The sequence below is a fragment of the Choloepus didactylus genome, chromosome 8 (genome assembly GCF_015220235.1).
Source record: "Choloepus didactylus isolate mChoDid1 chromosome 8, mChoDid1.pri, whole genome shotgun sequence".
Classification (NCBI taxonomy): Eukaryota; Metazoa; Chordata; class Mammalia; order Pilosa; family Megalonychidae; genus Choloepus; species Choloepus didactylus.
In genome coordinates this window covers 51147312-51172515 of record NC_051314.1, presented here as the reverse complement: position 1 = coordinate 51172515, position 25204 = coordinate 51147312, and the positions used below count along the sequence as shown (strand labels likewise).

The 25204-nt window shown below is 33.8% G+C and overlaps 1 protein-coding gene across 3 annotated transcripts in view; it reads right to left on the bottom strand.

The window, feature by feature from the left end:
• Window positions 1–5334: 5334 nt before the first annotated feature.
• Window positions 5335–25204, bottom strand: part of PAWR (pro-apoptotic WT1 regulator) — a 145204-nt gene continuing 125334 nt past the window's right edge. For 2 of the 3 annotated variants that reach the window (XM_037846295.1, XM_037846296.1), the window contains 4 exons: window positions 16691–16838; window positions 15003–15107; window positions 12648–12730; window positions 5335–5947 (listed from right to left, as the gene is read on the bottom strand). In XM_037846295.1, the coding sequence (XP_037702223.1) occupies window positions 5935–5947; window positions 12648–12730; window positions 15003–15107; window positions 16691–16838 (349 nt within the window). In that variant the 3' untranslated portion in view covers window positions 5335–5934. Of the gene's footprint in view, window positions 5948–8090; window positions 12731–15002; window positions 15108–16690; window positions 16839–25204 lie in introns of those variants that run through there. The other variant, XM_037846297.1, reaches the window with a different exon arrangement.

Sequence of the window (25204 nt, the reverse complement as noted above, 5' to 3'; positions counted from 1 at the left end):
ACACCTGGAACAGCAGCTGCAACTGGAGTCACCACTTGGTTACTTACAATAACCCACTATCATTCTCCAAGAGCCATTTGTTTGCTGCACAAATAGATGAGTTCAATGGGCATGTGGTGGAAATTGCCACCCCTGCATCCTTCAAGTCCTCAATGATAGCACTAATCTCTGCAATCCTTCCAGGAATGCAATATTGCTTTTGGTTGATTTTTTGGTTAGAGGCAGGTCTAGTGGCTTCCACTTGGCTTCTCCTACAATAAAAAGCCATCATTTCACAGGTCAGGGAACCAATGTGAAGGTTTTGCCAGTTACGGAGTATGTCTTTTTCAATTATGCAGTCCAGAACTGGGGAAATATCCAAAGGTTGGCTTTGAGAACCCATTGAACCCACTGTAGAACTGACCTGAGCTAACACTCTATTGATCAACTTACCCACATAAGCCCCTACTCTAACTGGTGGGCCACAGTGACATTTTGGGTCTCCTGGAAGTAGTGTCACTTCAGAGCCAGTGTCAGTGATCTCCGAAAAGTATGATAATTTCTTTTTCCCCAGTGCACAGTCACCTTGGTAAAAGGTGGTAAATTCCTTTGGAGAAGGCTGGAAGATTAACAGTATAAGAATTGGCAGTGAAGTGAGGTCTTCCCTCAAGGGGACCCCACATTCCCTTCATTCAAGGGGTTCTGTGACTGTAAACCGGTTCAAGTCCAGGAATTGAAGGGCCGTGAATGTTTTGGTCATTCAAGCTAAGACTTCTTTTCATTTGACCTAGAACTCTTCTGCTTATACTGATAAGCTAAGAAGTTAGCAGACTTCCAATCTACTTTTCTAGAGACACCAAGATCACCTAGCCAAAACCATAGGTTTCTTGCAAATCATACTATTCTGATTATTACAATGACACCCACTACTATTGCAGTAACCACACCCAACTTGCATTTGGTGATAAAGTGCTGCCACCTGGCCCTGCCACCGTAGGAGCCAATGATCCCCATTACATTTAGGGATTCCAGTTCTATGGCAGCAGTTCCCACTTTAATTTCTAACTTACAGAGAAGAGCGACCACAGAGCATTTCAAGGACCTTCGCAAATTTGGTTACCTTCCTCTACAGTACACCAAGATAGTTTTGGCAATTCAACTTCATTTAGTGTAGGCCACCTTTTGGTCCGTGTTTCAGTCAACCAACCAACCAACCAACCAACCAGTTAGGAGATTTTTCTAACCCTTCAAGATAGAACACTAAATCCAGAATCTCTGCTTAGTGGGCCCATATCAATAAATTTAGCCAGATCCAAGTTTATGTCTCTCCCACTATTATCCTACACCCTTAATGTTCATTCCCACACACATTCACCCAATTCCTGTCTATATAAACTGGAGAAACCATTAAGTTGTTTTGGTGTATAACACATCATCTAATAGATCACACTGGGCTTTGGGTCTAGTTATAGGTCTAAAAGCAAAGAAGGGCATAGGGATAGGTCTTAGGGAAAATCAGCAGTACTTAAGGCAACTACTTTCTGAGAAGGCTACTACAGTTTCTTCCAGTAAAGCAGAGTTAACCTTATTAGATAGGGGTGTTAAGGCTGATTCCACAGACAAAGACGACTCAGCAAAAGTTAGGGATACAATATCCCCAGCTTCACTGGGATTTTCCCAAATGTTTCCACGTCAATTTTCAGGATTCCATTCCTACCGTAAAAATGCCCTCACTTTAACAGAAGATATCTTGTGTCATTGAGCAGTCAAGTTGTGTTGTAATTCAGCCACATAAAGGATGAGACTCTGGGTTTGGTTTCCAGAAATCTCAGCCCTGCAGCTGTAGGAGATGAGGATTTCTTCCAAGGCACACAGAAAGTTTCAGGTCATTTATGCAGAGTTTGAACTGGGAATTTGAAGCCCTGAGTGCAACCTTTTGTTTTTCTTTCCTCACATACTCCAGTACAGCTAAGAGCAACCAATCTCGTTATACTCATTAGTTTGACAAAAATTTTCTAAGGTATTGAACACATGGTCACCTAAAACCTTGCCTTTTATAAGAATTTGATTAGGCATATCCAAAAGTGACATTTTGTTTATTTATTGCCGCATTACTTCATGGACTACCAGTAACTGCTTTACCACTAGAAAGTCATTAGTGCCTTTAAATCTAATCAGATTAGCAAACGAATTCCAGAAAACCCAGAACCTACTGAAAAACTAATCTTTTAGGTTCTGTTCCTTTGGAACCACTCTGATATCCAAATCTATATCAGTCAAGATTCTCCAGGGAAACAGAATTAGTGTGTGTGTGTTTGTGTATGTATAGAGAGAGATTTATTTCAAGGAATTAGCTTTTGTAATTGCAAGGCTGGCAAAGCTGAAATCTATAGGGCAGACAGTAGGCTGGAAACTCTCTGGCAACAGCTGATGCTACAATCTTCAGACAGAATTTCTTCTTCCTGAGGGAAGGAGTTTTGCTCTTATGGCCTTTCAACTAATGGGATGCGACTCACCCAGATAATCAAGGGTAATCTTCAAAGACAACTAGATTAGTGTTTAATTGATTAACTCAGCTATTACAAAAGCTGACAAACAAAACTAATGTTACATCACAGCATGCTTTTTACAAACTATGGTCCATGACACAAAAGTGTAGTTCAACTCTCTTCTGGGAACAACCAAAGGATGTTTTGAAGAGCAACCACTTCCCAACCCTGAGTTAACAGTTTTATTGGGCCACTAAGAAATAAAATGGTGTAGGCCAGGATTTGTCTTTTTTGTTTTTTGTTTCATTACTACATTCCTAGTACTTAGAACAGTGCTTAACACAAAATAGGCAAAAAATAAATATCTGTGAATGAATCAGGGGTTAACAAACCAGTATGCAAAACGCAAGAATTCCAGACTACAACTGGTTTCTGAGTTCTGGAAGAAAATAGTGGACCCCACCTTTTGAATGGAGATTTTGGTGGGAGTAGAGGAAGTTGAACATTAATTGTAACATTAATTATAAGCCCTAGGTGACGGCTGCTAGCAACTGGGCTTTATCACAAGCATTACAGGACAACTTTATACTCTGGCTCACAACCAGCTGTGAAAACTTACCCACGCCTGGTAACTCACAAAGACCTTCCTTCAGATGTGACTAGAGATGGAGAGTTCCTTTCTATTAAAACCCATATTACGAGTTTTGGACAAATGTTATGTGGGGGTTGGGGGTGACAAGGTCAATTTGGGGACCATATTTTTATTATGAATTTATGTATTTTTATATAATTAACATGGCTAATCTTTTGCTATCTAATACAATGAAAAGCCATACATCTTTACATACGTTATTGTGCCTACATCCTAATTTGAACACTACTTAAATACAAATAAACACTTTTTTTTTTTTTCTGTTATAATCCATTTCCTGGGATTCCCACAGGTAGGAAGGGAGAAAAATTTTCAAAGAAAAATTCATATGTGAGACCTATCTACTATTGCACAGAAAATGAGTGAGAAAATAAATGAGAAACAGCAAAGAAATAAGATGCTATCTACTTAAAAATCTCCAGTGAAAGTTTAAAAAGAAAGAGGCTTCAATGTCTTAACAGCCTTTATACTTAAAAGATCTCCATAAATGCCCTCTGCTAAAATTTTAGGTGGTTATCAAAGCCTTAATTCTCTACAAAGAAAGTTCTTTCTTGTAGGCTCTGGAAAGGAAATATACAAGATGAGACTGAAATATCTTATGCCAGAAAACAAGGACACTAGCAATGATCAAAAGGACACAACTTTAAGGGGCTCCCAGTGGTCAAAGACAAGACAATTTGGACATAAAAAATAGTGAGCGCAACACATTAAGATACACAAAATAAATAAGACAAATTAATGACTTACCTTTGGAGGTTGATAGGGCTCTGGCCCATTATTGTAAAATTGGTAAATAAAGGGATAGAATCAAATGTGATCCCATCTGTTTTGTATTTTAGGGAAACCAAGTAGTTGATAAAGAAAAGTTCTTCTCTGAAGAATTCTAACTACTCAAAAAAGGTCTGAAAGAATTAGAAAACTATCACTTTGCAACCCCTAATAATATAATGGATCTAGGAAATGTTCATCAATGGTTGCTATAACCATTAGATAAAAGGTTGATGGGAAACTTAAAAATAGAGCAATCATACTAATAGCATCTGAACCTGCTCACTGATCAATCTTAACGTCGTTAAAAGTGTGATTTAACCATGAATTACTATTCTATATGTGTACTACAAATTTATAACATATAAAATATCTAATGCATAATATCCAGAGAATCTAATAAAGCCTCTACATCTAACATTTTACAGTAAATAGAGGGGATTAGGAGAATATATTAATATCATGAAGATGCTATCAGCCAAATCCAGAATGTGGGCAATTCCACAGAGCAAACAATGGAATGTCCTCAATTTACAAAAACGGTGTGGGGGGGTGGTGTATAATTCCTAAGTTAAGAAAGATGTGGTATAACTGACAAGAAAGCAACTCGGGCTTGAGGACTCCCCATCTGCCTTGCTACAATTCTCTTAGAACTGCAGTGCCCTCTAAGACTTGCTACCCAACTATCATACTACTACTCCTTCACAGGCATCAGGCCTGCATAGAGGTCTGATAGCACCACCAGGCTCCTTTGGCTTCTTCTCTATTTTACTTCACAGTTGTTTTCCTCTAATAAATCTTTTGTATACATGCTTCTCAGAGGACCCCAACTAAACAGATGATATTAAGGAATTAGCATTATTTTTATTAAGCATGGTAATATTATTTTTTAAAGTCTTTATCTATTAGAGATACATACCAAAGCATTTACAGTTGAAATGATATGATTAGAATTTGCTTTACCATACCCCAGCAAAAAAGAAAAAAGGATGGCGTATATAGATAAAATATGATTGGCAAGATGCTGATTATTACTGGAGCTGGGTGATGGATATGATGGGTTTGTTTAACTATTCTCTCTACTTTTGTGTATATTTGAAAATGCCCACAGTAAAAAGTGAAAAATACTTGATCAAGTAATACCCAAAACTGTCAAAGTCAACAAAAACAAAAAGTCCAAGAAACTGTCATAACCAAGAGAAGTCTATGGAGACACGACTACTAAATGATGTTAATAAGGGAAACTCTGCACTTATATTCACAATGATTTTGTAAATCTAAAACTATTCTAAAATTTTTAAAAAGTTAAAAAAAAAGTAGTGTATTTAACTATCTCATCTATCTCATTACATAAGAGAATGATACCAAAACAATAGTGTTTTTAATTTTTTTTTCTTTTCTCAATGGGATGCAATATTGTCGATTTCTCCCCACTGATCAATTAGATAGAAATTCTATTGATTTCTGAGTTTACAGGTAGTAAACTCTCAAGATTCAATCTCCCATAGCTACCTCACAGCTTCTGTACATACAAAAAACCATAACTCTGGTGAAACATACATTCATTTATTCTAATCTAATTTTAAAATTTGACAAAAAGGCATTACAGTTACCAAGAAACTTCAGGCAATAACAGAGATAAATCTGGTCAGAAAAACAAAGATTTGTTGTTTGCACAGTCTTTCAGACTTGGGAATCCATTTGAGTTCCAGAGATAATAAATACTAAACTAATGGGGTTATGTCAAGTTGCCAATATCCATGCTGAGGCTTTTGCTGATAACAATCTTTTGCAATGTAAGCAACGATGAAAAGGATCTTTTTTTTTCACAAGTTCATGTTGTTATTTATACAGTGTCCAAAAAGAAAGACTAAAATATTTCCTTAAAAATAGAAATGCATAATGCAGTGGTTCACAAGCTTTGACCTACATTAGAATCATCTGGAAAATTGCTGAGCTTCATCTCCAAAGTTTCCGATTCAGTAGGTCTTGGGTGGGGCCCAAGAATTTTCATTTCTAATGGGTTCTTAAGTGAAGCCAATGCTACTAGTCTGGGGGCCTGCAAAATATTTAATAGGACAATAATTATGTCAAAAAATCAAGTATGTCATAGGATGAAGTACAAAATTTTGTAGCCAGGCACATTAACAGCTTTGTGACCTTGGGCAGATTAGCTACCATCCCAATCTATACCTTGCACAGGTTTTTGCAGTTTTTTAAAACAAAATGTAAAGCACCTAACACAATGCCTGGGACATATGACTACTGAACTATTAATTATTCAAATTTTTTATGCTGTACTAAATTAGAGTTAAAGTTATGCTCAAATTGTTACCTAAAAGAGTTCTTATGTGTAGCTGAAATCTTAGGATATACTGTTTTATTGATCTTTAAAGGGTTACAAGAAACAAGATTCACTTTTAGGCTGCTTTGATCATTAATTAGCATTTTTGAAATGTGTGTTTATACATCTCAATACAATTTTCACTGATTCAGCTGCCATACTTTAAATGGTAAAGGATACAGCTCATACAAAAATGACTTGAATAATTTTACTTGAAAAAAATGATGCCATTCATTCTCTTGAAACATCCATGCATGTTCAATTCACTATGGATAGCTACAAACTTTTCTTAACACCATCAGATGAATGTATTCTTATAAAAAATGATTTAGAGACTCTTCAAATGTGGATTTCTATGCCTTTGATTAATAGTTTTGTTTATAATTTTGCCCTAAAAGAATAATAGAAAAATTTCTATTTATTTTTAATAATTTGCTTTCTTAAAATTACAATGTCCACTGATGACAATCTACCTTTTTTTAACCACAGTAAACAGTTTACATTTTAAGGAAGCCTGTAACATAATGCAAAGATTGTGAATTTCATGTCCCATGATATATCTAAATGGAGACAGCAACTGATCATATAATAAGACTGCAATTCATATTGAATAACTGAACACATTTCAACATGAAAAACACAGTCAAAACTCTTATTTTTTCTTTCACATGTAAAGTAAAAAGTTCAGTCTACCTTTCTAAACTGGCTTATATTAAAATTTGTTCATGTTGTTCAACTATCTGAACAACAAAAAGCATTTTGATTCAGTCAGTGTTTTGAAAGTGAGAATAAAATTGTGCATTTGCTCCAGGATTAAGATGAAAGCTTAGTTCTTTAGCTTCTTTTTTTAACCTTATTTGGCTAGGCATCAAAATAAAATGAGTGTTTTGTAAAGGATATCATAGCCAGATCTATCCCTTTAACATGATGATCAACATAACATAATTCTTTCCAAGAAGTTGACCAGAATGAAAATCCAACCTCGTGTAGAGAGAAAAAAGAGAAACTGGAAGAGCAAGTTTAAGAAAATGTGGGTATTTCTAGCTGGTGATAGACTTGTGTCATGCATGCACTGAGACACAGAGTGGGAGTTAAATCTAAAAGAAATAATAGGAATTTGAGCTAAAGGGTTCCAGTTTCAATTAAGACCATGCAACCTTGTAACATTTTTCAATAAGATTATTAATGGAGTGTGTTCTTACATCAGGACTTGAGATATCTAAACAGACTGACTGAAGGATGCTTGCTCACTTGTTAGACATGTATGGCATTACTGAGAAGATTAATTTAGAGTTCTAAAAGTAAAGAAGACTGATTAGCTTATGTAGGTTATGAAGAATGACACATTAGACAAAAGGTTATGTAAACCATTTACTGAAGAAATGACTAGATTTTTACATTCCGAGATTCCTTTATTATCTTTTTCAAACCAAGAAGGACTTGAAATTCTTTAAATACCATATTTAGTTAAAAATAGTTCCAATTTTTAATTAAGAAATTATTTCTGCACTTTTTAATTTTATTTTTTCCTTTATTTTTCTTTTTTAAATCCATACACTTTTAAAACACAAACAGGGATAATTAATTCTCAGTCAGGTTGAACATGTGTGTACTTCCTCACATGTTCAAGAAGTCCCACTGTTGATGTATTCAGATTTCTCACCTCCATATTTTTGTTTCTTAAAACATTATTCCTTCTTAGATAATATGCTAAATAAAGAATTTTAAAGTAATGCATCTTGTTTCAGTAACAGTCAATATAAATTTGCTAATTAGAATTATCCTTGAACTTAAAAAGTAAAAACTTGTAGTCAGGGTTTTACTAACAATACAGGAAAGAAAAAAAATAATTAGCTTGTTGAAAAAAAAGTGAAATTTTACTTTTTTATTGAGTGACTATTATTTTACATGTAATGCATATTAAAGGTAAATCTATATGAGGTGACTACTATATAATGACAACCTATGCAATGGGAATGATGAAAGCAGTGTACAAAATAGTAATGTGTTCAATAATTTATCCAGATGTTTTTCCACAAGTATTAGGATTGTCTTAGTTTTCCTATGGTCTTTTCTGGTAACAGCAGAAGCCTGATAATTAAATTTAGAAGAAAAACATAACAAAAACCCGGAATAGCATGGCTAAATTTTTCAAGAAACAAGTTCATCAAAAAAAGTAGCAAACACCTTTCAGGTATCTAGTGAAAAAACAAAAACCAACAACCAAGGTACATAACCAATGTCCATCAAATAAAAATCACTAACATTCTATTATTACCATGGTAACTGCCAATATGCAAACTGTAGATTAGACTTAAATACTTAAAGCAAACTAATTATCAATAACATATATACAAATACTAATTTTTGATCACATTTGAATACTACCAATAGTTTGGCTGATCTGACATAAACTAAATTCTTTTCACCAAATTACTGCTATAAATTCCCTAAAAATATTCTTCTTCTAATACATATACAATTGTTAAAAGTATAAGATACTTCCCAATAAGAATCAGGTCTTTCAATCCACTGTTGAATAAATGCTACAGCAAATATAACAGTACCTATTAACCAGACCTAAAAGACAAGGGCTGGATAATTAATGTAAAAGAAAAGCAAAAAAACAAAAAACTTTTGAATGAATAATTCAGATTAGATAGACTAATACCAGCTAAGACTATACTCTGTGTTTCTGACTGTACACTGCCAGATGGAAGGGTTGGCCCATGACCGTTCTTTAAACCCCCATAATACCCATAATAGTATATACCCAGTTGACTAATAAATACTTGCTGAAGGAATAGGTCTGAAAATTTACTGCAACCCCCCCCCCCCCCCGCATACATATTCTCTCACATACTCACATGTAATTATTTGGGGGAGGCTGGAGATAAGACTTTATTTAACACGCTATGAGATTCTGGCTAATTAAAAAAATGCATATGGGCTCAAGTTCTCTTGGGTAATGGTTAAAGTCTTTAAACAATCAACTTCTAACATTAAGGAGAAAACTTAGTAACATGGAAGAAGGTGCTTTGTTGACATGCCTGACGAGCAAAATGTTAGTTATATGCTATTAATGTTATGCTTTCAGTTTAAACTGAAAGCATAAAAAATAATAAGCCTCACACTAATTCTCAGATAAAGTACTGTAAGTTACAATCCTAATTGAAGGTTGTCGTATATTTACCAGAGCACAGTTCCAATGTAAAAGAGGTCAAGCTTTATTGTTATTTATTAGGAATGGTTCAGATACAATATAAGAATGTTCAGCACTAATTTTAACATATTATTTTAAAGCTCCTGAATGCTAGGTTCTTTTTCACTTAATATACTCCACCAAAGGAAAGCTGGTGTATTAGATTTCTCATATTACAGAAACGAAAATATATGCCTGAATTTTTTAACTGGTTATTAATAAAAATCACAAAACAGTTATGAAATAAGTGCCAATGCTGCATGGAACTTCCTAGGTGCTGATTCAAAAATCATACAAATAGAAAAAAGATGTAATGTAACTATCCCCACACCTAAAAAAATGGTCCAAGAGGCCAGATCAATGATCAAATCCAAGGACTTTGCAAATTTGGCTTTCAGTCTAATTACAAAAATCCAGATTAATTCAGAAAAGAAAAACCACATGCAACTGAGGTAGATTTTCCATCTTAAGTATACACTGCTTCATGTACCTGCCCCTGATATTTCATTTTCTATGTTTTATTAAACTACTTGAACAAGTGTGATAGTGCTAGTCTACTATATTTAGCAAATTCCCTTAGAATACTTAGAACTACACCCTACAAAACCATCTCCTTGCTCCCTAAAGGTAACTGCAGTCCAATAAAATTACTAACGATTTCTAGAAATTGAGTAAAAATTACTGCAGTAACTTTCAAGTTAATGCCTATCAGAAATCAGGGAGGCAAAGTCTTGCTCATTGTAAAGATAATAAACTTACTGTTTTAAAATGATCTCATAAACACATTAAAACTTTTGATGTGTTTTATTATGCCACAAATTCCCAGGAGATTTAAGAAATATTTCTGAATAGCACTAATAATTTCACAAATACTAGTACAGTACTGACAATAACCAATTTTTCTAAGGTAATGAATATATATTTAAGTTAACTTCTTAAAATCTCAAAACTTCACAAATCTTTAAGGGGGAATGATATATTCTATTTCATTTTTCAATAGTCAATGTAAATTTATGTGTGAAATACATACACATTTTAAAGAGTGGGGGGAGACTGCATGTGAAATGCTTGTGCTTCTGTTGTCAGTGCTCCTCTATTTGCACTATATATTATTATGTTAAAAAAGTAAAAATCATTGCTGGAAATGTTCCCAATAAACTGAACAGGAAAAATTTTAAAACAGCTCAATCTTAAAGATTAAAGGATTAGTGACTGGTGAAACATTTAAAAGTGAAATGAAATATTCATTTATCTATCTATGGATTAAACAGAAAATTCAAAATAATTCTGACTTCTTCTATATAACTGAAAAATCAATACACTAATAATATATTTTAAGGTTGGAAAATGACAGCATTTTCACAACATCCAAATGTGAATGGGAAGCAACACCAACATTTCTTTCACTTATGTAAGGGTAACTAAAAAATGGTGAGCACCACACAGCCAAAGGTGACAACTGAGCCTGGCATACCATGTTGACATGTAGGCAGCAGATCACTATTCCCATGATGGGTAATATTCTCCAAGAAGCACTTAATGTAATAATTTTGTAACTATACCATGTTTGGTAATATAATAATGAACTTTCTGTGAGCAGTAAATACATACACAAACATATGAAAACTACCCCAAGTGACCAGGTTAATTATAGAATAAACTAAAAGGGGAAAAACTGCTAGTAGCTAAAATTATTTTAATTACAGGGTCTCCAATAGAAGACATGGAGGAAAGTGGGAAGAGCAGTTGTTTGCAAGCCTAGGTGATGATCAGAATCATAAGATGGTGAGCTTTAACCCAAATCTGACACTTATCATTTACTCTATATTGTTTCCAATTGTTTTATCTTTCCTACTTTTCTAATGGTGAACCATAAATGAGCTTGGCAAGTGAGGGGAGCCAGTAGGGTACCCAAAATAGATTTTACTATATTCAAGTCACTTATGTATATTAACTGGATGCAAAGGGATATCTGTTCTCTGTTTAAGAGTCAACTATAAAGCAGACATTTCTTAATGTTAACATATATTAAGGGAGGGGGCATTTTACTCAACATGAAAATGTAATATAAAATAACAATCCTAAATACTAACAATATTCAATAGAAAAGAAAATTTATAATTTGTCAAAAATAAGTCTGTTTTAATAATTCTAATGTTAGGAAGAAAATTCCTTAAATTTCAGGTAGCAGAATACTCTCTCACATAAGAACTGTGTCACAGTGTTATTATAAAAAGTTAGAAATTAAGCGAAGTATTTTAGAACTACTATTTCTGCTTGTGTGCTGTTTTGTTAATGTAAATATAGAAGTTTTTAAGTGTGGATATATAATTTGGTTTTGATTTTAATGCATAATATGATAATCAAGAATATGGATTGTTTTCCTACACACTGAAATTGTACACACTTCTCAGGCCTGAAGAATAATTACTAAACAACTTTTTAAATATCCCATGTTCACTAAGAAACCTTGGAGCAATAAAAAAATTAGTACCTACATAAGAAATTTTACATTAAAACACAATCGTATACAGTTTTTCAAAAGATAAAGTGATTTTTAAAAATTTTCAATACTCAGACAAAATAGTAAATTTTTGTTTCAAGTGTTCTTCTAAATTTATATTTAGCCAACTAGTACATGATATTGTGACTTTTTATAATACCTTTCCTTTTAAAAGAGATGATTTATACAAAATAGTGACTGTTATTCTAAATCACTTAGACTAAGTTGAAAATAAAAATGAGAGTAGACAAAGACTTTTCTGAGTAAGTCATCAACACATAAAAAGTTGCACACATCAGTAATAAGGCATTTGCAGGTAAGTCCCCCAAAGTATCTGGATTCATGTAAACAATGACTATGTATATTTCTTTAGGGAGAAAATGCACTACTGCAGATAAAATATATTCAAATGGTTATGACTTTAAACCATAAATTATTTGACTACCACAAAAAGCCAAAAAAAGACAAAACCTAACATTTTAATAGCTGGAAGATGTTACTGATACGTGAAATGAAAGGTGGAGACTTTTTTTGAACCGTAACAATGAAAAAGAAGTATTTTGAAAATAAACATCCATCAGTTTCATAGAAATAAATATACATAGTTATTTTAAAGTATTGCAGCATAGGAATATTGTCCTAGCAATGAACATAACATTCAATCAGTAGTTTTAAAATATTTTTTCCATATTGAGCCTTGAATCTTCTACCTTGTCAGTTGCCCAACAACTTTCAAAAGAGTTTTATTTTCTTGCTTTAGTTGTTCATTTTCATCTTCTATGTCATCTAGGTCCTTAAGGAAAAAAGTAAAATAATATGTATTAAAAGTACTTAAAATAGTCTGAAAAAAGATAAAAGTACTTTACATAAGCATGCATTTAACTATTAATTTTGAAAAGAGGGCAAGTTCTAAAAATAATTTTAGGTGGAATATGCTCTACCTCAAGGGAGCAGCCGCTACTCAGTAACTGGCTTAGTTACCATGAGAGAACCTGGACAATTTGGCAGATCTTTCCATTTTTCCTAAGAAGTCCAAATTCAGGATTCTTAAATTGTGAATCTCCCAATTTGTAACCATTGCAAATGACATAAATGTTTGGTTAAAAACAATCCTTGTCCACTTCTCCCCGTACCCCAAACCCCCCAAATTTAAGGTCTAAACAAAACACATATGGCAGGCCATTTGTAGTTTAAGGAGCTTGGGTTCCAACCTTGTTTCAAACTGGACATTAAGAAGTATGGGTACAAGTCTGGACATATTCCTACCTTCTTGTGTGAACTTTAACAGGTGTACATGTGGGGGTGAGAATCTGGGGACATGATAGAACTGAGGCATACACAGGAGGCATCTGGAACATGGGTTGATTTGGTTTGACTCACACTTTGGGCTTCTTCATGATTTTTTGTTTGAGGGAAGGTTTGGAGCTTTGAAGAAAACTTAAAACCACTAAACTAGGTGATCATTCTGTAGCTTTAAGGGTACATGATTTCAGCTCTATGTTTTCCATATTAATACTAGTTCCAAATGTAAAACATGATAATATTAAGAAAATGCATGTTTTAGTTATAAGAAACATTTCAAGGCAGACTTCTTAGTAATGGTTGGAAAAGCAGAAATTTGTAAATTTATCCTTACAGCTTAAAACACGAACTATGATGTATCAATATGAATTATAAATATGCCATAATAATGCAATCTATAATATAAGCTATATTCTTCTATAAAATTCCATAATACGTGCTATAATAATAATAATAAATAATAACAATAAATATGCACTCTGATAAATTTAGTATTGCCTTTGGAAAATAAGGCAAAGGATTTAAGAATTTACAGAAACAGAATTTGTATTTACTAACCAAATGATGTTGGGAAGCTAATATTTAAAGCAACAAAACTACAGAATTCCTAAAATTACTACAACTGAGATCTCCCAAGATTTAGAATTGAACAGAATACATTCATGTATCATTGTTAGGTTATAAACTTTGTAAAAGCAGGGGTTTTATTATTCTTTTTAATACCTACAGTGCTTAAGGCAGTTGTAATATACCATACTCATCTAAAATACTTGCAGAATTTAGTAACTCAAATTCCAGTACCAATATAGGAATGCCTTGTATGCTGAACCAAGATGAAAGGCAGTCTACAACAGTGGAAAGAGCTTAATACCTAAGGTCAAATACTGCTTCAGCTGATTACCATGTGATTACTATTTATGACCATCAACAAGTTACTTTAACTCTTTTCAGTTTCCTCACCCATAGCCTGTAGTTAATGCATTAGAGCTTTATTAGAACATAGGTCTGCACATAATGAACCCTCTCTATTTGCTCTATTTTCTTGGTTACACTTAAGAGTGAATTGAGGATCTGGTCCTTTTTTCCCTGAAGCAAACTTCACTCTTCCCTCCATCTTATCTAAAGCTCTTTAATGCAAAACTGTAGAATCTTTTTTCTCATCTGACCACCTCCTAAATATGATCTAGTACTAATACCTGTTTCTTAAACAGCAAATAAATTCTGGGGCTGAAAGAAAAAGGAAAAGCTACAAAGAAGAATAATATAGAGTCTAATGTAAGAGTAAATCTAAAGTTGGAGATGCATATGTGTAGCTGAAAAAAAAGTGGTGAAAACAGACACAAGGACATCTGAGAATTTCTTACAAAGAGCAAGTTAAATTGCAACTAGCAATTTTAGTTCTTCACTGAGTTAACCCTTTGCCAATGCCTTTCAATATATGGTGGTAACCAAGCCACCTTTCACCTCTCCAAATTCTGACAAAAGGGAACAAATCCATTCATTAATCCATCCCCAAAAGAATAAAATTAGCTGAATAAAACTGATAATTTGTATTCTGAACCAAGAAATGGTTGGAAACTGGCCAGAGGAAATCAGCTAATGGAATGAACTGATGGTTCTTACTACTACAAAATACTATTACATTAACAAGGAACAAACTGATTAATGCAATCAAGTAATTTCTTCATATCTATGCATTTTCATCCAATTACAGAAAAAAAAGGGAAAGGAAACCATGAAAGTGAAATATGTGAAATACTCACTCTATTTAACAAATCAATTTCTTCTTTGAGTTTTCCGATCATTTCCTCTTTATCTTGCATCAATCTCACAAGTCTTAAGTTTTCTTGCCTTTCTCTTATTACTTCCTGGTAGACATAATCACAAAGTATTAACTGAGAAGTAATTGGCTGCTTATAATCTTCTTAAATGGCATATATCTGCCAAATTTGGTAAAGTAACTTAGGTATATGAAAATTTTCAGTGAACTCCTTAGGATACTCGGTGAAGAAAGAACTCACCCAGAGAAGAACCAGGGAATGAGGGAAATACAGACGCTGTAAAGTATGTTCCTGATTAAGTCCAGGTTTACACATGTGTTTCAACAAATACTAACAGACTCAACGACTTACTCTGTTTAGATTATCACAACCGGTAGTGATTAACATCTTACTGCTTTATGGATTATATTCTGCTTGAGGAAATTCAAACAATTTTTTAAAAGTTCCAAAGTTTAAGAAAAAGAGATGGCCCAATGGAAAAATAATGGTCTTAGATTTTACTATGGGCTCTGCCATTCACTGATTATGGGTAAAATTGAGGAATTGATTAGATTTCTGATTAAAAAAATTTTTTTTTCTTTAAACAATTCAACACCTTTTTCAAATAAATTTTATTTAGAAACCAGGACCTTGGGCTAGGTTAGCCACCATGGGGCCAAAGGGGAGGCAGAGTAGAAAAAGCATCACCCAGAACTTGTTTCCTTTTATACTACCGTCAGAGAAATCAGTCAGCCACCTGCGTTAATCAGATGCTGCCAACCACAAGCAACTTAATCCAAACTCTTGTGGAATTCCAGAAGCCCTCCTGAGGAACACCCTTGAAAACTATTAGATTATATCTTCTCTAAAGTTTTTAATTTAAACCTATGAAATAATGGTTCTAAGTAGAAACCAGTGTTAAAGCGTAGAAGTGAACTAAAAATAACTCATTTTATAATAGAGAAACAAAAATTTTAAATTAATTATTTAAAACAATCTTTATATCACAGGAAATAACTTCAGTTCAGTAAAAGAAAACATAATTTCAACAATCAGAAAGTAATTCAGCACCATGATTGGTCCTAGGGGTTGAACAGCTAAAGAACCTTAGACCCAATGTTTAATAAATTTATGCCAATATTAATTTGAGCTATTCTAAAAAAATTCTTCAAAACAGTTAGGCTTATTCTTACACAAAATTGTGTCAGTCAGCAAAGACAGCCCTAACTCAGAACCCAGAGGGAAGTCTATAAATGAAATCTGTAGCGTGTATATAGTAGTGTATATTGCCAGCTCAGTCTACTAATCATTTCAGAGGCAGGGACTGTTTCCAATATACTGGAGATAACACTTGGCAGAATGGACATCTTCATTAAATATTAAGGAATACAAGAACTGGCTCTATTCCTAAAGCGTTAGCAATGCAGAACCGAATAGGAAAGTACTGGGGAAATCAGAAAATGTCCAGCCACCTAGTATCTAGAAACTATATCAATAAGATAGTGATTAAAAGCTGTTATTTGACTACATATGGAAATTCAGATTAACATGATCCCATTACTGTCTCTCTTTTCCCTCTTTTGGCACTTCTCTCTTCTGCAAATTTCAATTTCTTTTCCTTTTCAACTGTTGTAAAAGGGAAACGGGGGGAAAAAAACCCAAATCAGTCTTAAATAATTTGTAACTCATACCTTTTCAAGATCTTCAATTTTCTTTTCCAACGTGCTACTTGAAACCAAATTACCTGAAGCATTTGCATCCCTGTTATATCTGCTGAACCCACTTCTATCTGTTCGGGGATATCTATTTGAAACATCTTCTTCAGAGGCAGTAATTGTGCTATGGAAACAAAAATACTTATTTTATAAAATTCCCTAGTACTCAGCACGAAGAACAGCAGAATATTTTCTATTCACCCTAAACAATTAACATTCCCCTGAGGACACCTTGTTCTAGTAGCTGACTTATTTACAATTGTACAAGTTACTTATTATTCCAACAAAATGAAAAAAAATTTAAAGGAACATTAATCCTTTCAAATATATATATATTGAGAACCTACTAAGTACTTGGCACCATGCAAGGTACTGCAGATACAACAGCAAACACAGACATGGACCCTGCCCTTATAGAACTTTCAATTTAGCAGGGAAATAACCAATAATAATAAAGCAAGATGACCATTACGATAAAGGTAAGTGTAGGGTACCATGGACTATAACAGAGGGATAGTCATCATCATTGCAATCTGTGATGAAGAACTTCTCATTTCTTAAATTCCAAGTGATCAAGGACCAATACATTTACAAAATAAAATTAAAATGAACTACTAGAAAAATAAAAATAAAAAGGACATACAAAGTACAAATCCAAATGTTATATTATAATTAGAATAAATACAGAAAAAAAGAGTTAGATAAAATTGCATATTTTCATTGAAAGTGTTCATATAGGCAATTAATACAGAAAACTGTTATCACACTCTTAACAATGCTAACTTAATAAAAAGTAATACATGAAATAGCAATTGCCCCATTAAACACCTTATCAGTCTGAACTAATAGCATATATATCACTATTTAAAGTTTTTAATATAACAAATGTGCTTACTTCTTGCTTGCTGTATTAGTTATGTATTAGTGCATAGATAACTAATACAGTAGTTATCTGTGTAACTACTGATTTTGGATCACTCCAAAACTTAGTGGCTTAAAATAACAAATATTTCTTATGTCACAGTTTCTGTTAGGAATTTGTGAGCAGCTTAGCTAGGTGGTTATGGCTCAGGGTCTTTCATGAGATTTTAATCAAGATGTCAAGTCAGGGATACAGTCATCTGAAGGCTTGACTGGGTTGAAGAATCTGCTTCTAAGCACACTCAGGTGGCTAATAGAAAAAGGCCTCAGTTCTTCACTTTGTGGGCCTCTCTGTTGGGCTGCTCACCATATGAAAGCTAGGTTAGCCCAAAACAAGTGATTCCAGAGAGAAAATAACAAAGCAATCAAGAGAGAAGCTGCAGTGTCTATCGCCTAATCTCAGAAGTGACATATCATGACTTCTGCCTTATTCTACTGGTCACACAGATCAACACCAGTGCAATACAAGAGATGATTACACAAAGGTGTAAATACCAGGAGGTAGGGCTCATTGGAGTCTATCTTGGAGTCTGGCTACCATACTTGTTAATTTTTCTAATCTAGGTTGGACTGATGACAATACTCACAAGGGATAATGTATATCTAAACTACTCCTATGTTTTGTTTTAATAGCAAAAATAATAGAGAAACTAGTCTGACAGAAGTATGTTGACAGGAATAGGAGAGACTGCCAATTTTAGCAAGCTCAGAATATTCATTTTCTCCTTTTATACAAAATGCTGAAAACTATACTTTTAAAAAATGCATCTTCAATCTTTCATTGGTAGCCAGCTCCAATCATTTATCCCAGAAAATTACAGGAAATCTAAATAACTTGGTGAAAAAAATGAATTCCCAATCTATGAATTTCCTACACATGGATTTTCCTTTTTGTAATGCTTAACTTAGAAAAAAAATCGTGATAACATACATACATCAAATTTCCCATTTTCACTTACATTTGTACAATTCATGTGTACAAATTGTACAATTACATTCACAATACTGTGCTACCATTACCACCATCCATTACCAAAACTTTTTCATCACCCCAAGAAACACTGTACCCATTAAGCAATAACTTACCATTCTCTCCTCCCTTCTCTCCATAATCTGAGGCCCTGGTAACCTGTAATCTACTTTCTGCCCCTATGAATTTGCTTAGTCTAGGCATGTGAACATACAAGTGAAATCATACAATATTTGTACTTTTGTGACTAGTTCATTTCACTCAACATGATGTCTTCAACATGGATGTTCTTTTGATGGGAAATAAAATTCAAAATGGTATTTGATTTTAACTTTCTGCAAATGTGCAATACCATTTACTTTACTGATAACTGTTACTGCATTGTGGAATACATCATAACAATCTACAGAAGCTCTTTCCTAAGTTTTTAACATTCATTTTTGTCTTTTGCTCTTATCTGTCACTGATAAACATTTTACATTCCTTCCTTCCATAGAAGGTTAAGCTCATTAAAAGAAAAAAACAAAGCTATCAGACAACTTAAGTAGGTTTGGTTGTCTAATTCACATAGTTTAAAAGCTGGGGACCAAATTGACTTTTTATCTTGCAAAAACACTGAATTCATCCCCCAATACAAATACTCTTAACTGAAAATTGCCCTTTGAAAACCACTGTACCGCAGTATATGATGAACAGTTGATTATAATCAGCTTCCAAACTATCATTTAATTTTTAAAAATCTCAAATTTAATATATTAATGCTTACATAATTCAACACTGTCAGTAAATTACTGTTTATTCAGCTGATATAACAAACATACTATTTAGTTCAGTTGAAATTTCAAGACTTTCTCAATGAAAGAAGCAGGACACTGATGTACTTTTTGGACAAGCGCCAGCTTATTTTCCTGTCACTGTGTCTGCACAATCACAACACACTCTCAACAAAGCTAAACTCTAAACCATATTTGTTGACATTGTAACCCTTCAAAGTTTTATTGAGTTCAGAAAGCAAGTTGTTTTATCAGCATTGAAAATGAAAAATAAATTCTCCCTTCATGTTGCCATGTTAGTAAAATCTGTGTGTTCATCAAATTGCAATGAAAACTGCTATCCTTATTTAAGAGTTGGTTTTCTGTATCATTGTCCAGTTTCTAAATACATCAAGCTGTGGTGTTGCTGGAAACTGGTATACAAACTACCTTCTTTACTGCAGACCTGCTCATCTTTTCCAAGCAAACATCTTTGTCTTGTCATCGGTTGTAGTTTTTTAATCTTAGCAACCTCAAGTGAGACTTTATAAGAAACCAACAAAGCAATAATGACTACATGTGAAACTGAATATCTGCTTCTGTTAACTTTTTAATGTAACAGTCTTTCTTAAAAAAATGCTCTTGGTTTTTATCATATTTATGTCATGCATACAAATGCCACTTAAATTTTGATGTGAATCATTGTTTTATCAGTCAGTACATTTCTACAAATAACTTACAGTTTTAGCACTTCCCAATTAATTATGGCAAAAAATTGAACTGAATATAGAAAAATCAAAAGTAGTACAAACTCTTTTCATCTACATCTCTTTGAAATCATCATTTGGTTTGCTACCACTGTCATCTTCAGAAAAGTTCAATATTATCTTGTTAATAAGGTTCAGTAAAGTAGTTTTGCCACCAGTAAATTAAAGTTAAAAACAAATAGTACAGCTGTGCACAGCTTTATGATGGTACCATGGGCAACTGATTGTACACTTTGGATCTCTGAATAGTTGTACGGTATGTGAACAATCTCAATGAGATATATATATATATTAAAAAAACAAAAAACAAATAGTACAAAAATTTCTTTACATTTTTGAAGAAATTAGATTTAGCTAATACATATAAATGTAGACATTTAAAAGAATGAAAAATGCTTTTACTTTTAAATTATTTATTGGTTTTATTTATTTTATTTACATTTATTATTTTATTTATTATTTACTTTAAATTACTTTATGGAGCAAAAATAAAATAATACAAGATACAAAAAATTAAATTTTAAAAATAAAAATTTACATTTTCTTCACATCATGTTTTTTGCATTTTACTTTTTTTTCATTTATTTACTTTTAGAGCAGTTGTAGGTTTACAGAAAAATCATGCAGTCAGTAGTTTCCATAATCCATACACATTTTTGGGTTACAAATGACTAATATAAAAACATCACACTTGTAACATGGTCCTGCTAGACATGACTAGCATGCAACCCACACCGTATGAAATCCACCCCCAGCACTTGCAGAACTTGTCCAAGGAGAAGTCCATTGATCATGCACGTCAAATTGTAATTCAATGCTTAAGTCTGTTCTTATCTTGCCATGAATTGTAACAAACAGTTCACAGCACACTTCGAGTAGCATTATGTTAGAGTATATTTACACTAAGACATGAAAGAGAGATCAGAATAATGCAAATACCTGTAACCAAAAAGCATGTGGCCCATTAGAGAAACAAAAAGTCCAAAATGGTCAAAGCATGAAATGTAAACCTAAGAATGACAAGAAATGAAGCTAGAAAGGCAAACACAAGACTTAAAAGATATCTTATGGAAGAATTTAAACCACCAGTCTCCAAAATTTTTCCATTACATACGCATGTTGGTATGTATGCTAATTTACCATTTTTATGATTTATATATTATAAAAATAATATTACCTTTATCACAAAAAATAGAAAAGAATGAAAGACTTTAAAATTTGTTTTAATTACTTATGCAACACTAAAATTGATGATAATATTTTAAAATGAAAAGTATAATTGAATACGCTTCATTATTTCTGAAGGTATCATTTTAACACTATGATACAAAGATCTGAAAAGCTAGTTTAAGATCAGTTTCATATTTGATTTTTAATGACTGTCATATCAGAAAAAGATGCCTCGCAATAAGAATTTGAATTTTAAAAATGTTTCACTTAATACCTCATAATTGGCATAAAGATGTATTTTTAAAATTAATTAATTATTAAAGACGTTATACGTTTACAGAAAGATCATGCAGAAAATAGTTCCCATATACGTACCTGCTCCTATTTTTTTTTTATCTTCATTTTCTTGAGATATATTCACATACCATGCAGTCATACAAAACAAATCGTACTTTCGATTGTTTACAGTACCATTACATAGTGGTACATTCATCACCCAAATCAATCCCTGGCACCTTCATTAGCACACACACAAAAATAACAAGAATAAAAATTAGAGTGAAAAAGAGCAATTGAAGTAAAAAAGAACACTGGGTATCTTTGTCTGTTTGTTTCCTTCCCCTATTTTTCTACTCATCCATCCATAAACTAGACAAAGTGGAGTGTGGTCCTTATGGCTTTCCCAATCCCATTGTCACCCCTCATAAGCTATATTTTTATACAACTGTCTTCAAGGTTCATGGGTTCTGGGTTGTAGTTTGATAGTTTCAGGTATCCACCACCAGCTACCCCAATTCTTTAGAACCTAAAAAGGGTTGTCTAAAGTGTGCATAAGAGTGCCCACCAGAGTGACCTCTCGGCTCCTTTTGGAATCTCTCTGCCACTGAAGATTATTTCATTTCCTTTCACATCCCCCTTTTGGTCAAGAAGATGTTCTCCGTCCCACGATGCCAGGTCTACATTCCTCCCCGGGAGTCGTATTCCACGTTGCCAGGGAGATTCACTCCCCTGGGTGTCTGATCCCACGTAGGGGGGAGGGCAGTGATTTCACCTTTCAACTTGGCTTAGCTAGAGAGACAGGGCCACATCTGAGCAACAAAGAGGCATTCGGGAGGAGGCTCTTAGGCATAACCATAGGGAGGCCTAGTCTCTCCTTTGCAGCAACCGTCTTCCCAAGGGTAAAACCTGTGGTAGAGGGCTCAACCCATCAAACCACCAGTCCCCTATGTCTGTGGTCATGTTAGCAACCATGGAGGTGGGGTAGGCGAATACCCCTGCATTCTCCACAGGCTCCTCAAGGGGGCACTACATCTTTTTTTTTTTTCCTTGTTTTTCTTTTTTTCTTTTCTTTTTTTTTAACTTTCCCTTCTTTTTTAAATCAACTGTATGAAAAAAAAAGTTAAAAAGAAAACAAACATACAATAAAAGAACATTTCAAAGAGACCATAACAAGGGAGTAAGAAAAAGACAACTAACCTAAGATAACTGCTTAACTTCCAACATGTTCCTACTTTACCCCAAGAAAGTTACCTAATATAGCAACATTTCTGTGAACTTGCTCCTACTATATCCATCAGAAATTCACAGACCATAGTCATTCCTGGGCATCCCCAGAACGTTAAATAGCTTATCTGTTCTTCTTGGATTATTGTTCCCCCTTCCTTAATTGCTCTCTATTGCTAGTTCCCCTACATTCTACATTATAAACCATTTGTTTTACATTTTTCAAAGTTCACATTAGTGGTAGCATATAATATTTCTCTTTTTGTGCCTGGCTTATTTCGCTCAGCATTATGTCTTCAAGGTTCATCCATGTTGTCATATGTTTCACCAGATCGTTCCTTCTTACTACCGCGTAGTATTCCATCGTGTGTATATACCACATTTTATTTATCCACTCATCTGTTGAAGGACATTTGGGTTGTTTCCATCTCTTGGCAATTGTGAATAATGCTGCTATGAACATTGGCGTGCAGATATCTGTTCGTGTCACTGCTTTCCGATCTTCCGGGTATATACTGAGAAGTGCAATCGCTGGATCGAATGGTAACTCTATATCTAGTTTTCTAAGGAACTGCCAGACTGACTTCCAGAGTGGCTGAACCATTATACAGTCCCACCAACAATGAATAAGAGTTCCAATTTCTCCACATCCCCTCCAGCATTTGTAGTTTCTTGTTTGTTTAATGGCAGCCATTCTAACCGGTGTTAGATGGTATCTCATTGTGGTCTTAATTTGCATCTCTCTAATAGCTAGTGAAGCTGAACATTTTTTCATGTGTTTCTTGGCCATTTGCATTTCCTCTTCAGAGAACTGTCTTTTCATATCTTTTGCCCATTTTATAATTGGGCCGACTGTACTATTGTCACTGAGTTGTAGGATTTCTTTATATATGCAAGATATAAGTCTTTTGTCAGATACATGGTTTCCAAAATTTTTTTCCCATTGAGTTGGCTGCCTCTTTACCTTTTTGAGAAATTCCTTTGAGGTGCAGAAACTTCTAAGCTTGAGGAGTTCCAATTTATCTATTTTCTCTTTTGTTGCTTGTGCTTTGGGTGTAAAGTCTAGGAAGTGGCCGCCTAATACAAGGTCTTGAAGATGTTTTCCTACATTATCTTCTAGGAGTTTTATGGTACTTTCTTTTATATTGAGATCTTTGGTCCATTTTGAGTTAATTTTTGTGTAGGGGGTGAGGTAGGGGTCCTCTTTCATTCTTTTGGATATGGATATCCAACTCTCCCAGCCCCATTTGTTGAAAAGACCATTATGACTCAGTTCAGTGACTTTGGGGGCCTTATCAAAGATCAGTCGGCCATAGATCTGAGGGTCTATCTCCGAATTCTCAATTCGATTCCATTGATCTATATGTCTATCTTTGTGCCAGTACCATGCTGTTTTGGCAACTGTGGCTTTATAATAAGCTTCAAAGTCCTCCCACTTCGTTTTTCTTTTTTAGAGTGTCTTTAGCAATTCGAGGCATCTTCCCTTTCCAAATAAATTTGATGACTAGCTTTTCCAAGTCTGCAAAGTAGGTTGATGGAATTTTGATTGGGATTGCATTGAATCTGTAGATGAGTTTGGGTAGAATTGACATCTTAATGACATTTAGCCTTCCTATCCATGAACATGGAATATTTTTCCATCTTTTAAGGTCCCCTTCTATTTCTTTTAGTAGAGTTATGTAGTTTTCTTTGTATAGGTCTTTTACATCTTTGGTTAAGTTTATTCCTAGGTACTTGATTTTTTTCGTTGCTATTGAAAATGGTATCTTTTTCTTGAGTGTCTCTTCAGTTTGTTCATTTCTAGCATATAGAAACATTACTGACTTATGTGCATTAACCTTGTATCCTGCTACTTTGCTAAATTTGTTTATTAGTTCTAGTAGCTGTATCGTCGATTTCTCAGGGTTTTCTAGATATAAGATCATATCATCTGCAAACAATGACAGTTTTACTTCTTCTTTTCCAATTTGGATGCCTTTTATTTCTTTGTCTTGCCGGATTGCCCTGGCTAGCACTTCCAGCACAATGTTGAATAACAGTGGTGACAGCGGGCATCCTTGTCTTGTTCCTGATCTTAGAGGGAAGGCTTTCAGTCTCTTACCATTGAGTACTATGCTGGCTGTGGGTTTTTCATATATGCGCTTTATCATGTTGAGGAAGTTTCCTTCAATTCCTACCTTTTGAAGTGTTTTTATCAAAAACGGATGTTGGATTTTGTCAAATGCTTTTTCAGCATCTATTGAGATGATCAATTGATTTTTCCCTTTTGACTTGTTAATGTGTTGTAATACATTGATTGATTTTCTTATGTTGAACCATCCTTGCATGCCTGGAATGAACCCCACTTGGTCATGGTGTATGATTTTTTTAATGTGTCTTTGGATTCGATTTGCAAGTATTTTGTTGA